The sequence below is a fragment of the Montipora capricornis genome, chromosome 5 (assembly GCF_036669925.1).
Source record: "Montipora capricornis isolate CH-2021 chromosome 5, ASM3666992v2, whole genome shotgun sequence".
Classification (NCBI taxonomy): Eukaryota; Metazoa; Cnidaria; class Anthozoa; order Scleractinia; family Acroporidae; genus Montipora; species Montipora capricornis.
In genome coordinates this window covers 19,728,568-19,743,850 of record NC_090887.1, presented here as the reverse complement: position 1 = coordinate 19,743,850, position 15,283 = coordinate 19,728,568, and the positions used below count along the sequence as shown (strand labels likewise).

At 39.3% G+C, this 15,283-nt stretch overlaps 2 protein-coding genes across 6 annotated transcripts in view; both read left to right on the top strand.

Annotated features, from left to right (window-relative positions):
• Positions 1-2,075: 2,075 nt before the first annotated feature.
• The window catches only part of LOC138049825 (fibroblast growth factor receptor 3-like), a 21,185-nt gene continuing 7,977 nt past the window's right edge, over positions 2,076-15,283 (top strand). The window contains exons 1-5 of one of the 5 annotated variants that reach the window (XM_068896276.1): positions 2,108-2,205; positions 3,436-3,486; positions 4,687-4,822; positions 7,762-8,043; positions 8,714-9,091. In XM_068896276.1, the coding sequence (XP_068752377.1) occupies positions 4,756-4,822; positions 7,762-8,043; positions 8,714-9,091 (727 nt within the window). In that variant the 5' untranslated portion in view covers positions 2,108-2,205; positions 3,436-3,486; positions 4,687-4,755. The other 4 variants (XM_068896273.1, XM_068896274.1, XM_068896277.1 and 1 more) reach the window with 4 other exon arrangements.
• LOC138050098 (uncharacterized) overlaps positions 15,052-15,283 on the top strand; it is a 4,540-nt gene continuing 4,308 nt past the window's right edge. The window contains exon 1 of the mRNA XM_068896573.1: positions 15,052-15,099. Within this exon, the coding sequence (XP_068752674.1) occupies positions 15,052-15,099 (48 nt within the window). The remainder of the gene's footprint in view (positions 15,100-15,283) is intronic.

Sequence of the window (15,283 nt, the reverse complement as noted above, 5' to 3'; positions counted from 1 at the left end):
GCCAAACAAGCGAGGGGCCACTGAAAAACGCAGACTGCAGACTGTGCAGACCGTCTGTAAAATGAAAATTCGGTTAGCCTAATTAGGCCTAAATAACATTCAGGTTAGCCTGTTTACGGCTAGCTCTCAATAATAGTGAGGTTAACGCCATATTTTACACCTTTGTCTGCACGGTCTGCACAGTCTGCAGTCTGCGTTTTGGCGTGACCGCGAAAGTTGGGTTTTTATTTCGATTTCGTTTGTTCTAAAATTATCAATATACGTTTTCAGGGGCACCCAACGAGAATATTGTTCAAAACCATTTAGACATAGCACCGTTAAGCGTATTTTAGTAATTAAACGGTAGATATAGCAAGTAAGTAAGTAAGTAAGTAAGTAAGTAAAAGGTTTATTTCACAACACTTCCACATGGTGGCTCTTCGTTTGTGAAAAAACTTAAAAATTTATAATCTACAAAATATTATTAAAGACATATATACATCCATAACAATTTTTCAACTCTTCGGATTTCCTAGCTGAAAGTCTAGTGATCCGAAAATTATAGGAATCAAAACTTACCTTTTCGAAAATTTTAGCCAGAAAAAAGGCTCCCGAAAATTCTAGGTGACCTTTTTAGGGTAAAAATACGTTAAAATGGGCAATTATATCACTTTTTAAGCAGTTCGAAAATCCTAGGACAGGCAAGCAAGCAAGATTGAAATTTCACGCAAATGTTCCGAAAATTCTAGATCTCAAATCGTCTTCCGAACAGATATTTTCCGAAAATTGACGTTGGGTGCCTCTGCGTTTTGCCGACTTTGTTACTTGAATGGATGATAGACGAATGACAGAAATTCGTTTTCAATTTTGTTTTCACGTCAGGAACTAAGCTTAATGTGTGCGATGTGACTTACGTGGCTCATTGTCGTTATAATCGATTTAAACTAATATGGGTCGTTAGGAAATAATTTCTATTAATTTAATGTGTCGTTCTAATCACAAGCAGGACTTAGCAGGGCTTGACCCACTGTATGTTCGTAGGATAGATTCGTGCAAGTCGTTTGTCATTGAGGCTAAAGAAGTTCTCAGAGTTTTTTATTCGCCCACTGTCGTGGAACATGATCGTAATCTCCGTTCAGGGAACAAAACTGTTTACCCAAATTTAGCACGCACAGCTCGTCTTAATAACTTTGTTACTGTTAAATACCAATGCTAGATATGTTTGCTGTCTCTGACCTTTCCTGTAATTCAGGTTTATACCTGCTATTGGATACATTAAACTTTTGATCGATTGATCGTTCCTCGGCTAGCAATGGAACCCAAGCAATTGAAATGATCATTTAATTCACACATAAGCCTGCTTTTCCCATTTTGTTTGATCGAACCTCGCTTTTGAGTGGTGTTGAAAATATCGAGCAAATCTTTATCTACACTTGTAAATACCTCACACTTAGTGGATATTTTAAATTATGTTAATTATTCGATCCCTGTTTCAGTTGCTGATGATTGGCTGTCGAGTGTGTGAAAATCGAACGTTTGCGATTAATTCGAACACAGAGATTCTAACGGACAATCGCTCATTTTACTGTGACGCAAACCCCAGTGGCATGGAGGAAAATTTCATAGTCGTTAATCCATACCATCGCCGCTGTCCTTATCGATCGCCATTTTATGCTACTTCGCCACATTAGCGTTATCTGACCTCCAGACAAGTATCTTGATATCGAGAAAGCTGTTGCCTGTACATACCCGTGTTGAGTTTCCGTAGATCTGTGACATTTATGCCACTCAATATGTGGCCCGGGGGGGGGGGGGGTTACTCGATGTATCCCTGGTTGGGGAGGTGCGGCGCGGCCCCTCATACCCTGACCCTGTTTAAGACAAATATCGCTGATTTTCCTACCCATTTAAACGCCATTTTAAGACAGAATTCCGATCGATACCCTGATTAAGAGAAAAAATGATAAATTCGATACCCTGTTCAAGACAAAAATCACGAAAAACATACCCTGGCTGGCCGCACGTCCCCATTAAGCCCTTATAAGGGAGTACCCCCCCCCCCCCCCCGGGATATGTGGCCACGATTGTCCGACTGGGACTAGTATCATGGTGCCATTTCATTCCTTTCGACAAATCTATTTTAATCCAAGCTCAGCTCATTGTTTATTTAGACATTGTATTCGAGAAGTAAAGGAGTGAAACGTCAAGGAAAGGAAAACAGATTGGGTAAGCGACGCCTTTTGTCCTAGGCTGGGAACTGTTTGGAAACGATAGGTTATCTTTGTGGTGTAATCAGTATCTTGACAGACAGTAATTGTGCAAGTGATTGGCGTGTACATTGCCTTTCGGGGTGAAATGTGTCGTCGGCCGGCTAGGAAACACTTGCAGAATCAAAGCACCTAAACAGAGAATCAAGAATTTTTCATTGTCAGCTGCGTAAGTATTGAACTTATTTGCCTTTTTCGGATTTCCGTCATGTAGATGGTAGTGTCGGGGAGGGTCAAACACTGATTGAAATCACAACAGTTCAAATTTGTCTGGCTCAGACATTGATTGTATGCATCGCTCTCAACGCGACCGAACCTTTTTACCTTTATTTGACTGAGAATTTCATCAGGACATTTTTCAAATTTGTATCTGAAAGCTATCTTCTTAAGTGGCAGAGTCATCTCAAATGATTGATGACCAAGATGCCACGAACATCACATAGCTTACACGTTGCTCAAAGTCCAAAAAGCTTTATGCTTTTATATACCAAGTTATCGTATTCAGTTCGCCAGTATTGGCTCGATGTTTGGCCTCTTCCTTTTGCCTTATTTCGTGTCGGTATCTACACGTCAGGGAGGTTTGATTCATCGGCATTCTGTGACCTCTGAGTTAATGATGAGACTGAGTGTGGGTTAAGATGATTTATTGCTTGGTCGCCATCGAGCTATCATTGAGTTACATCTATAATATGGTTGTTTACTAAGTTGGACTTTTTATCATCTTAATGTAAATGACCGCTTGGCGAAAAACCCGTTTTCAAAATTATGTAAAGGCGGAACTACGCCGATTTACTTCACAAATAAATGAGAATTCCATTGTTTTTCTTCAGTCGCCGGCGACACAAGATTGATTTCATTGGCGTTTTGGGAATAGAATTTATATTTGCGCTTAACAATTCAAGCGGTTTTAGATTACTTCTTCTGAGAATGTTCATGCCGACATCAAGCTTGCGTTAATGGCCGAAATAACCGGTCGGGTCGCCCACAAGTTAACTCGCCGACACCGAAGTTAACTCGCCTACACGTTTGAAGTTAATTCGCCTACACATTCGAAGTTACTGTTGATGTTATAAGATAAAACAAAAACAAGAAGTTTACTCGACAACTATTAGGCAGAAAAACGAACCATCGATCGGATTTTGAGTTTTCGTATGTCAGCGGCATTTAATTTCACATCATTCTTTACCAGTTCACTCTTGACTGCGAGGCCGGATCACAAGACCTAATATCACTTATGATGGTAAGGACATTTTGATTTTTGAACCTTACTCTAAATTAAGGGGTGAGGAAGCGGGGGGCGGGTTATTAATGGCATACTACAGTATCTGCCCACAAGATATGATATTATCAGTGTTGTTAACAATGATACTGGGGTACAATAATCAGCTGTGGTAATTCTGATGTTCGAGATATTGTGACAAGAAGCATCAACTGCACCCCTGCAGCAGTTTGTTGAATATGTAGCTGATATTTGGATCTATGGGAACACCTGGCCTCCATCATCCTGGAGTATCTTCATGATGGCAGTCCGGACGAACAATGATATTGAGGGTTGGCATCACGCTTTAAATCGTCGAGCAGCAGGAAGGTGGCAGATGCCATTTTATCTATTGATTGAATTATTACACAGAGAGGCCAAGATCTCTGCCCTTCAGGTCAGGCTGGTATCTGAAAAGAAGCTCAAAAGAATTCAGCGAAAGAACTACAGATCCTTACAAAGTAAAATTTTTGACCTCTGGGAGAACTACCTAGAGAACCGCACTTTAGCTCAACAGCTTTTGAGGGCATGCAGGCATTTAAATGGGCCAGTTCGTAGCAAATAGTCTTTTTCTATCATTTAACTGTTTAAAATGAAGTGTTTTTCTAGTTTCATAGAAGTTTACAAATGTAGGTTATTTCCTAAATTCTTGGCACCTTACAATGTTACTTAGCTAGGCTCGGAAGTTAGGTTAAACTTCGAATGTGTAGGCGAGTTAACTTCATGTGTAGGCGAATTAACTTCGAACGTGTACGCGAGTTAACTTCGGTGTAGGCGAGTTAACCTGTGGGCGAGTTAACTTGTGGGCGACATGACCGTAATCCGTCACGATGGCTGGCAATATTGCGTTCCAGTAAATTCAAAGTGCGTTGAATTTGAAGTCATCATTCCCGAAAGCCCTGCAAATAATGCTAGTATAAATTTCATTGAATATACTTTAAAGATTGTAAAGTTGCAAACGTCCCAGCATGCCAGGTGATGTTAACATTAAATTGTAACCGTTTCTAGATGAGTATTGAGGGTGCATGAATCACACATTCCTGTCCCCTTCTGATGAAAGCCAACTATTGAATAGCTTTTGCTAAATGAGAGGTTCACTACAGGGCCATTGAACGCATACGATCTCGCCATTCAAACACATGGATGAATGAGTAAAGTGTCTCCTTTTTCCCGTTTTGATAGAGTTAACTCTAAGAAGAGCCGCGGATATCAGTTGGGTTTGTTCACAATCTGAAAGCCGATTCTTGAAGAATGCTGCCAATCAGAGCGGTCTCCTTGGAATTTGTTTTATTCCTTTTTGTGATTGTTCATTCTGAAGGTATGTTTGTTTGCGTGGGATTCATGGAACTGTCTCTGATATAAATAGAAACTGCTTCACTAGACCACATCGGTTCCAAATTAATTGTTCCCTTTTGAGCGCTAAACGTAAACAAGATAAGCTCAGCATAGTATTTCCACTGAAGTAAAGGCCAGCCCATTGGGACCACATTTTATCCAATCCTTGGATTTTGCAAAGAATTTAACCTCGGATTTGGAGGACATAAACATGAAATCGGAAACACTTGTCACAAAGACGACATCACGGAACCGCCTTAAATTAGTGTTTGAAGGGGACACATCTCAAAATTCTTATGTAAGGCTTTCAAGATACTCCAGCGCTACTTCAGAACGACATAGCAATCAAGAAAAGACAAAGATCGAGATTTATGAAGTCATGACTGTGTAATAAGGCTCAAAGATTGCAGATTTGTTTGTTAAAATGAAAGGCATGTGCTAAAACACAGACGATAGACGATAGACGATAGACGATAGACGGTAGACGATGGACGATAGACGATAGGTCAAATTTATCAAAAGCGGAAAAGATTTGTGTGACAAATTTTTCACGGAAACTATTTTCATATGTCACGCAATGTCACGTGACACGTGACTTGCGGAAACCTTTGCCAATAAAGGTTTAAATCGCGTGCATGCTTGTCCAACCAAGAGGTAAAATGAAGCTGTTGTAACTTTATACGAGTCTCCTGAATGTGTCAATCTCCCATTATTCTCAACTGATGAAAAACAGAGGGCTATTAATCAGGCTATTTTATTGAACGCACGCAATTCTCAAACAAGATTGCCAAAAGTCCTTTGCTTCTCACTTACGACTATTTTCCGAGATCCACACGGTGTTTCACTCTGATACACTCCTTTTATCGATACACTCTTTATTTTGCGTTGCCTGCGTCGTGTCATGACGGTGTCTAAATGTGGTTGGACAAGCATGCACGCGATTTCGTGTTCTCCAATTTTACGGCTTGAAAATTGGTGAATTTGTGTTGACTTGTGGAGCTACAGTTAAGCAATCACACCTTAGTTTAGAGCCTCGTTTAAACCTTTATTGGCAAAGGTTTCCGCAAGTCAACACAAATTCACTAAATTTCCAGCCCTAAATTTCCAGTGACATGAAAATCGTTTCCGTGAAAAATTTGTCACACAAATCTTTTCCGCCTTTGATAAATTTGACCTATCGTCTATCGTCTATCGTCTATCGTCTGTGTTTTAGCACATGCCAAAATGAAATTAAACTTTCTTAAAGCGTACTTAACTCAAGATGACTGATAACGCCACTTGGTAAAAGACAATTGTGTAAGACTGCGATGTGGAGACGTAGAAGCTCTTCGAGCAAAAAAAAGTCAATCTTGTGATAAGATCACAAGAGTATGAATCAGAGATTGTAGTTTGTAGGTTCTTGGAATCTAATTAACCCTGTTGGAGTTCTGGAGAGGCGTCGAGGGTAAATTGATGACATTGTTTCATGATGCTTAAAGACAATATACCAAACACATTGTTTAGAGAAAACGCAAGAAAGAATCGCTGACTTCTCTTACAACTGCGTACTTTCCGCATACAAATCTATACATCTTGAACGCGCACTCACTTACTGTTGACAAAATGGGGCTAAAAAAAACTTAAAATATACTAATTTGCTCAGCGACTTTTCATCTGTTGCTTCTTTCCAAAGGATTCTTTGTCAGTTTCCAAAATCCTTTGTCCGACAATATTCAAGAAGCTTAAGAATTATATGTTTCGTTAGTTTTTTCAAAGTGATTAACACATTCTTGATTTGTCCCATGCTGAGAACTAAAAAAGACCAAAACTCAAGATTATACCATATCTTTCGATGGTTTTCGGAAAGAATATCCACTGATAAAGCGGTAATTCAAGTTAAATCGTCCAAAGGTGTAAGGATCTCTGGGTACTAAGGTCTAATTCACATTTTACCAAACGCCTAAAGCAATGGTGCAAACCACGATGACAAATTGTCGACTCCTGAGGCTCCACTAGCTTTTTTTTTTTTTAACACGTGAGGCGATTTGATACCACGGACTGTATTCAACATTCGGCGGGGAATAATAGCGATTTATCATATGATTCGTACGGCACCTGGTACGGCACCGCGCGCGCTTTCATTGCAAAACTATTGAGAAAATCCCCGTATGAGGGCCGTACGCGATGGCGCGAGCAGGGCCGGAAAAAGCCGTCCGGCCCTGCTAGGATCGCGTACGGCCCTCATACGGGGATTTTCTCAATAGTTTTGCAATGAAAGCGCGCGCGAGATGCGAACTAAAACAACTTTGTTGCAACTGCTATATAAATCCCGACTTGATTTTGAATGTAAGGAGAAATGTAGACTCGGAAAAATATCCGAGTCCCAGATGGGATCTCGGATATTTTTCCGAGTCTACATTTCTCCTTACATTCAATATCATTGTTGTTGTTTCATCGTTAACACAAATCCCGACTTTTCGGTCAAAATAAGCGAGGTCAGTGAACATTCCGAATTTTGTTACCCGGAAAAAAAAATGGAAAAGCGCGGTGGTCATATGATAAAATGCTTATTGACTGAGTTAGGTCGGGCCGGACGGTAAAATATTTGGCCCTCGGTCATTGTACTCGGTCCGTACGCCATGACCTCGGGCCAAATAATTTCCCGTCCGGCCCTCCCACTCAGTCAATAAGTACATATTAAGTCAGGAGCCCATTTAAGCCTATTTCCCATCATGACCAGCCTTGCATATTCATTGGGATTAACTTTTTTACCACAATTGCTTGTAATCTCGCAATCTGATTAGCTAATTTTCCGTTGTCGATAAGAGTCTAGACAACGCTGTACGCGGCATGCTCGCGTCAATTTGTCACGCAAGGTAATAGCCAATCAGGAACACCCATTTCAACGCTGAACCACTTTCGATTTGTCAAATTTCTTAACAGTTGGCCGTCCACCGAAATTTAGGAATCCTTCGAATCGTTCCTCTGAATACACCCAAGGTTCACCCATAAGACTCAGATGTCACGCAAATGGGGAGGCTCCTTTGAATATCACATGGCTGAAGGACGGAAGTATACTGAGCAGAGCGGATGAAAAGCTACTGAAATCCAAAGGCAGAGTGTTAAATTTCCACAAGTTGTCTTCTTCCCAGGCTGGGTCATACATGTGTATAGTGACAAATGCATTTGGCACCATTGTTAAAACCTTCGATATCAAAGTTGTTGGTGAGTTGTCTTGTTAGTTATCATACACGGGCTTGCAGTGTCAAGCCAGCAGGTTGTACGTTATATAATTTGGGTTGAACTTCAATCAACAACGGCGCCGTAGTCCAAATGATGTCACACTCTTTTGCATTGTACGTGGTTTCGCGAAACTCTTTGTATAAGGCCCTCAATAAATTTTAAATAAACAATCTGAATGATTATCATTTATCCCAGTGAACAATCTTAGTAGTTGAAGAGACTTTTTTTTGCATGGTGACTCGGGGATACTCCGGTGAAATCCGAGACCTCTATGCAATAAACAAATCTCTTCTAGTCATTCCCCATCTAACATCTCTTTCAGTACAGTCTTAGTAGTTGTTACCAATGAACATACAGGGATGAGGTTACACTGTGTAAATGAAAGTCACCCTTTTCTATCAAGTGGACAATCCGAAAGCAGAAGTATTCTTCAAAAGTGATGCAAAATCATTTCTGTCGATTAACGGTTAGCTTGTTGCCCGAGTTTCAACTTCTTGAGCGACGGCAAAAGCGTGCATCTAGAAGAAAAAGGCAAACGGTACCGGGGACTTAACAACTAGTTTTCTCTTGGGAGCCTTCAAAGCCAGTGCATGTACAAACAAGTCACGGCAACAATCACATCTGTTTTTTCCCTGAATCTTCTTTATTCCAGGGGTAGCTCCACCAGTGGAACATGCGCCTAGAATTTTAAAGAAAGGCCTGAAGAATGAAACAGCTCGACCAGGAGATGACGCCACGTTCGTTTGCTCAGCCATCAGTAGAGGCTATCCAAAGTTTCATTTTCTAAAATGGAAGCCGCCCGAAAACGTTTCAAATGGCTCGGATCCTTTTGATTTTGTTGACTTTAGGAAATCAAAATTTCGAGAAATTCGCGAGGTAGCTAAGCCCCACATGGGAAGTCGACGGATCTACACGCACCGGCTTGTTATCTACAATGTTACATCAGCAGACGAAGCCAAGTACACATGCGTGGTAGCGAACTCTGCCGGATGGGTAAACAAACATGCATTTCTTGCCGTAGATAGAAAAGGTATGTTTTTTCTGTTTACGATGTAGTGGTAAGTTAGAGCCACGGTTTTCCAGTACCCCTTTGCATTATTGTGCAAATTCGACCTGTATTCACAACAATGTATGCAAATAATCAGTTGCTATTGAAGAACATTGTCGATTGCGGCCTTTCTTTTCTAGCCCTAACATTTTCACGCTATCATCTTTCAATTCTCAGCAGTTGCCATGATTGTGCCGGCTACGTCACCATTTCTCGACTTTAATAATCAACGTTGATAATCTTTTAGAAGCATAATCTTCTAGAAGCATAAACAAACTTCTGAAAACACAAACTAGTGAGATTTCCCTCTAATTTTACGAGAACTCATTGCGATTACGTGTTTATAACATAAGGGCAAAATTTTCTTGTCATTGCCGAGGCACAACGAAAACCAGTTGGGCAAACGGATTAAAAAAGCACTTGTTCGCTCGCATTTTAGAGCAAAACAAACAAACAAATCAACTTTTTATTTATGTCCAAAAGAGTACAGATAATTGTTATTAAATTCCAGTTGACAATGAAAATTCGATTTTTGATTAAACCACCTTTTAAAAATACGCATCCACTTTAAGTAACGCATCCGTAAAAATAACAAACGGTTTAGTGCCCAAGGAAAGAATTTGTAGAGTAACTTCTTCCACTAAGTATGAGCTATTACTGGCATTCTGTTTTGTCGTTGTCGTTCTCTTTCGCTCTCCTTTCGTTTCTGTTCCTGAGACATAGGTCCTCTAGGCATCATGTAACCTTATCAGAGCTTATAAAGATATCCTAAAAATTGCAATAGTAGGCCGTGTTCTCAGTGTACCTAAAAAATGTGCTTAGAAAATGATTTTCGTTGCCCAGGAGCTAGAACTAATTCTATAGTTTTGCTTGTTGTCATCTCCAAAAACCTGCAGGTTTTCCATTAAGCCTTCGAAAGTTCGATATACTTGTTAAGAAATCTCCCCATCCGCCATCTTGGCTCACATTTGGAAAGACGGCAGCTTTGCCAAACTGTCTGTTTCACAGTTTCCAGTAAAGGAGAAGAAGGTTCTTTAACTACCTTTACAGAGACTTCATTACAAAAGCCTTTGAAATGTCCTGGCCTTTGGTTAACGCTTGATGGTGAGCAGAGAGAAATTGCAGAGAAAACTTTGAATATAGTGGTAAATATCCAGTCTATCAATCTGACTACTTACAGACCTTACAGTACCACAGGAAATGTTATTCTAAATTTACAAATATTACTCTTATAAAGCGTGCCCAAGCAAGAGTTACTATCAAGAAAGAAGCTACAAAGGCTGAGAGTGACTACAGTGAGACGGAGATATCTCGTATATGAGTAGGCTTAAGGAGGCTCGAAATAAGGAAGTTATAATAAAGCAGTAATAAATATACATTAGAGACACTGTCCATCTTAAGGAGGCTCGAAATAGTTTCATAAACATATTCTGTCCTTAGATACAGTAAGGGTAATCATATCAAGACGAAATTTGGCCAGGGTATTAAGCACCCATCGTAGATTTTTCAGATTATATTATTCTCCAAAAAAAAAAACGTTACCATGGCAACGATATTAGGCATTTCTTTGAGCCTTAAAATCACCTAATGTTGTCTTTTTTGAAGAAACGGGACGGTGAAATTTTCCCATTCAGTGTTACCAGATAATGATAGAAATACTCTCTAAAATATTTAAGAGCCATTTTCCGAGAAAATCGACAATCGCAAGACACTCGTAAAAAAATCGATTTTTTTTTCTTTTGCCAAAACATCCCTTTTAGTGACCTAATTCAAGAAAAAATAGTTTTGGGTTCAAGCGATTCATTGTACGGGAGAAATAACAAAAAGTTTGAAAAATCGATTTATGGCTGGTTTTTCGCGCTTAAAAACAACAGAATCCGACCTCAACTTCGAGAAAACGGTGAACGCATAAGAAACAATCCCTAACATCGAAACTTCAGGCGAATATTATTTCGTTCTTAATCTTTGAAGCCCTAAAAGAAAATTTGAAGAAATAAGTTTTTTACATTTACAATCGACAAGTTTAAAAAGGACATATTTGTGTCTCTTGAAATGTTAGAAAATGAAAGCGAACTTTAACTGTTGAAAAAGCCCTCTGGTATATGCCGCTTCCTAGTAAAACCCATATAGAATAAAGCCTTGGCTATTGAAGTAAATTACGGGAAAGTTTTAGCTCTGGGAATGAAATACAGCCCTGACACTGGAGTAAGCAATTTGAGAATTTCATTTAATAAAATGTATGCAAATTAGACGGCCCGCTGAAGGAATTCATACTAAACAAAGTTTAGTGCAAAAGGACTACTTACTGTTGCTAGTAATATGTTTTTACAGTGAAAATGTTATTTCTAGCTTTCAGCTGTGTTGGTGAGAGCCGTAAATAACTTTTTATATGACGACTGAAAAACGTTTGTTCAGCCACATTGCCGCGGCAGCGAAATCATTGAGATCGCAACTTCGAACTGAAACTGTCATCGCTTGATGAAACTCCGTTACCACAATGGTAAAATAGTTTTCTTCAGGGGGAAAAAGCAGAATTAAAATGCATTCGAAACCGTTGACTTCGATTTTGAATTTGTTTAGTTAAGATTTCAAGCCACCACAAGGTCTTATGACTTCTACTGACCCACGAATCGGTTACATATGCCAAGGTCACGTTAGCAAACTGTCACGAAATACTCAATAGCTTCTGTTTTCGGTCTTTGTTTTGTTGGTAAAAAATACATACAATTTTCACAGAACAGACCTTCTTGCTTAATTTGATTTATATATTTGTATTGGTCCAGACACATGCATATGCTGACTTGTTGTAAAAGACATTCATCACAGCTTTTAATCCAGAGCGAACGTATAATATTTCCCAAAATATTTCAAACACAAATGTTTCCTTAATAAGTTCGTTATATTCCCGAATTTACCACCTTGCAACAATCCCTACAGCAAAATAAAAAAGCATAAAATTCAACTTTATAGCTTGCTATAGTTTTGTTTCGGATTTGTTTTTTATCATTTTTCCTCCGAAACCAGGATCCCTAGCCAGGTAACTAGAAATTCTCAGTTTCATTTAGAGCTTGTTCACAACACAACTTCAAACTTGAGTGTGCTTATCGCATCCTTGAAACCTTCGAGACCTCCTCAAAATTGTTGAAAAGCCTATTGAGGCTAATAATAATCTTTGAGTTAAATTTGACCAATTCACGCCGCGAGCGCGAGAAAAAGAGAACCACTCCGCAGGGCTGAATACGCGATGTGGAGTGTTATAAAATTCCACATTCTCGCGCGTAACGCTTTCTCTAGAGACCTCTAGAAATGTTGTTTAGTGAAGAAAAACAAAGTTATCTTTGGTTAACTCAGAGAACTTGCAGAAATACCTCCAGCCTGCATAACAGGCGCTTTATCAGGGGCACCCAACGACGGTTTCCCCCCGAATTACTTTGAAAAGACTTTTTAGGCTATCCAGAGTACTTTTAGATCTCTAGAAATGTTTTCTAAGTGGCGCTAAGAAATTTATATTTGTTCGGGCATCCTAGGGTAACTTGAGTCTTTTCGAAGTTACGAGGGCTTCAGTGTTATTTTCCCGAACATTTTAGCAGCAATTCAAAGTTTTCCGAAAGTGATAGTTTTTCGGTTCCTTTCTGCATGGCATTTTCGATTCCGAAAATTTTAGGCTTCCTTTCTCTACGAAAAACAACCTAACCTGGGGAGTGAAATGGGAAAAATGAACTTCAGAAAATCGGAGGGAATTTATTACATAAGCTTCGAAAATTGTGTACATGAATGGAACGGTCATCTAGAAATTTTTAGCCTTCCTCAAGCTATAGAAAATCCTAGGCAATGTTTGCTTCTCCGAACAGATATTTCACAGGGTGCCCCTGCTTTATGAGCTAGGCTAGGCGAAAGCGGCATTTTGCGCGAGGCGCGAAACGCGACGAGGGGAGGAAAAAATGAAGCTTTATCTTTCTTTATCCCTCGTCTCGCGCTTCGAACTCGTTTCGCGCTTTGAGCAAATGCCGCGTTCGCCTCGCTTGGCTCATAAAGCACCTGTTATGCAGGCTAGAATACCTCTTCACATTTATAAGATAAGGTGTCATTGATTTGTTAGAGCGGGGAGAGACATTTATAACGTGCAAATAGTCACGAACTGAAAGGTAACTGACTGATTTGTAACAAGGACTCAGCCTGACAAACAAGAAATGATCTCACTCTCCTAAAAGGAACGCTCTTTTAAACATAAACAAACTTCAAAAATAAGCAAAGAAAGCAAAACAATGAACAAAATAGATTTTTTCTTGACTTAGTTATTCCGGCGAGAACAAATGGTGAATGATTCACTTCTGGAAGCAGCCTCTGAGGAGAAGTGAGAACACCGTTTAGGCAGAACTCTGCACTTTGTGTACTTTACCAGCCTGTTCACAGACTCTCTTCATTTTTAGATGTACGTATAAAAAAAAAACCGCGTTACGCCCTCTCTCACGGGCAATCGCTTATCTTGTGCGCGCACCAAATTCCCGAAACAGAAAAAACGTCTTTGAGCAGGGTAGCATTTCGTAATACTAGACGGGAATAATTCAATTAAAATGAAATCGTAGAGGCACGTGCAATATTAAGTTGCGAAACACTTCGTGACAATATATGAATTTTATTCCAGGAGCATTTGACCTGGAAATGTTATATTAATATTGTTCCCAGAGTCAAATATTTCTACACTGATGATCTATAAACAGACGTAGGGTTGTACATTTTTTCATTGGGACAGCTGTAATTGTTTCTTAATCTGTTTACAATGTGTACAAAGTATAGTACGTACAGTCGTATGTGACAAGCTAGCGTGACCAATCTCTGCGCGTTTGTTAAATTATGCGTCATATGATCTTGTTATCCCGTCTAGTATCTGATTTGTTCGCTCAATAAGAGTAATACTCACCTTGTTAACTGTGTGGTTTGAGCAGTGGTTAATTTTCATCATTGTATGTTATTTTCGGACCAAAACATAATCGGGTTTCTATGGGTTTCATTATTACAGAAGCGTCTGATGACGCGTAATAAGCGCTGCGTGGAAAGTGTTTAGATAGCTCAAGCGCTGAAGTTGCTGGACACATTTTGGTCGAAATCAGTTATGGATGAGTTGCCACAAACAGATTAAGAGATGGATTTAACTTCTCTCACAACAAGCAATGGTAAGTTGTTCGTTCAACAAAACTTTGCGTTAAAAATATGAATTCATTCAGCGGGCCGTCTAATTTGCATACGTTTTATTTACTCAGATACTCAAATTGCTTACTTTAGTGTGAGAACTGTATTGGATTCCCAGAGCTAAAACTTTCCAGTAACTTAGTTCAATAGCCAAGGTTTTATTCTATATGGGTTTTACAAGGAAGCGGCATATACCAGAGGGCTTTTACAACAGTTAAAGTTCGCCTTCATTTATTAACATTTCCAGAGATACAAATTTGACCTTTTTAAACTTGTCGATTGTAATTGTTAAAAACTTCTTTCTTCAAATTTTCTTTCATAAAATGAAAGAGTAAGTATGTAATAGTTCTCGGCTGAAGTTTTGATGTTAGGGATTGTTTCTTATGCGTTCAACGTTTTCTCGAAGTTGCGGTCGGATTCCGTTGTTTTGAGTACGAAAAACCAGCAAAAAATCGATTTTCCAAACTTTTAGTAATTTCTCCCGTACAATGAATCGCTTGAACCCAAAACTATTTTTTCTTGAATTAGGGTACTAAAAGGGATGTTTTGGCAAAAGAAAAAAAAATTCGATTTTTTCACGAGTGTCTTGCGATTTTCGATTTTCTGGGAAAATGGCTCTTAAAATTCAACAAATTTGTAGGTCAGTTTTTCGGAAAAATCAGTTTTTTTGAAATGCGACTCTAACTTTTTTTTCACCTACAATTTTTTTTTTAAATTTGAAAGACAAACGTTTAGAATTAATATAAGCTGACATGCAAAAATTAAAAGAATTCACCGTCCGGAGGCAGAGATATAAGCGAGTAAGGTTGCAAAATCAGGAAAAATTAGGGGGTTACAAGATTAGCATTTACGGATGCGTCATCCACTCATTCGAGTCCGCGCGTGAGTGGAGCTACAGGCCAACACAAATGGATTTAAGGACGGTGCCTACTATTGTTTTTGCGCATGCGATCTGCGCATCTCGAGATACTCGGATTTCCTATC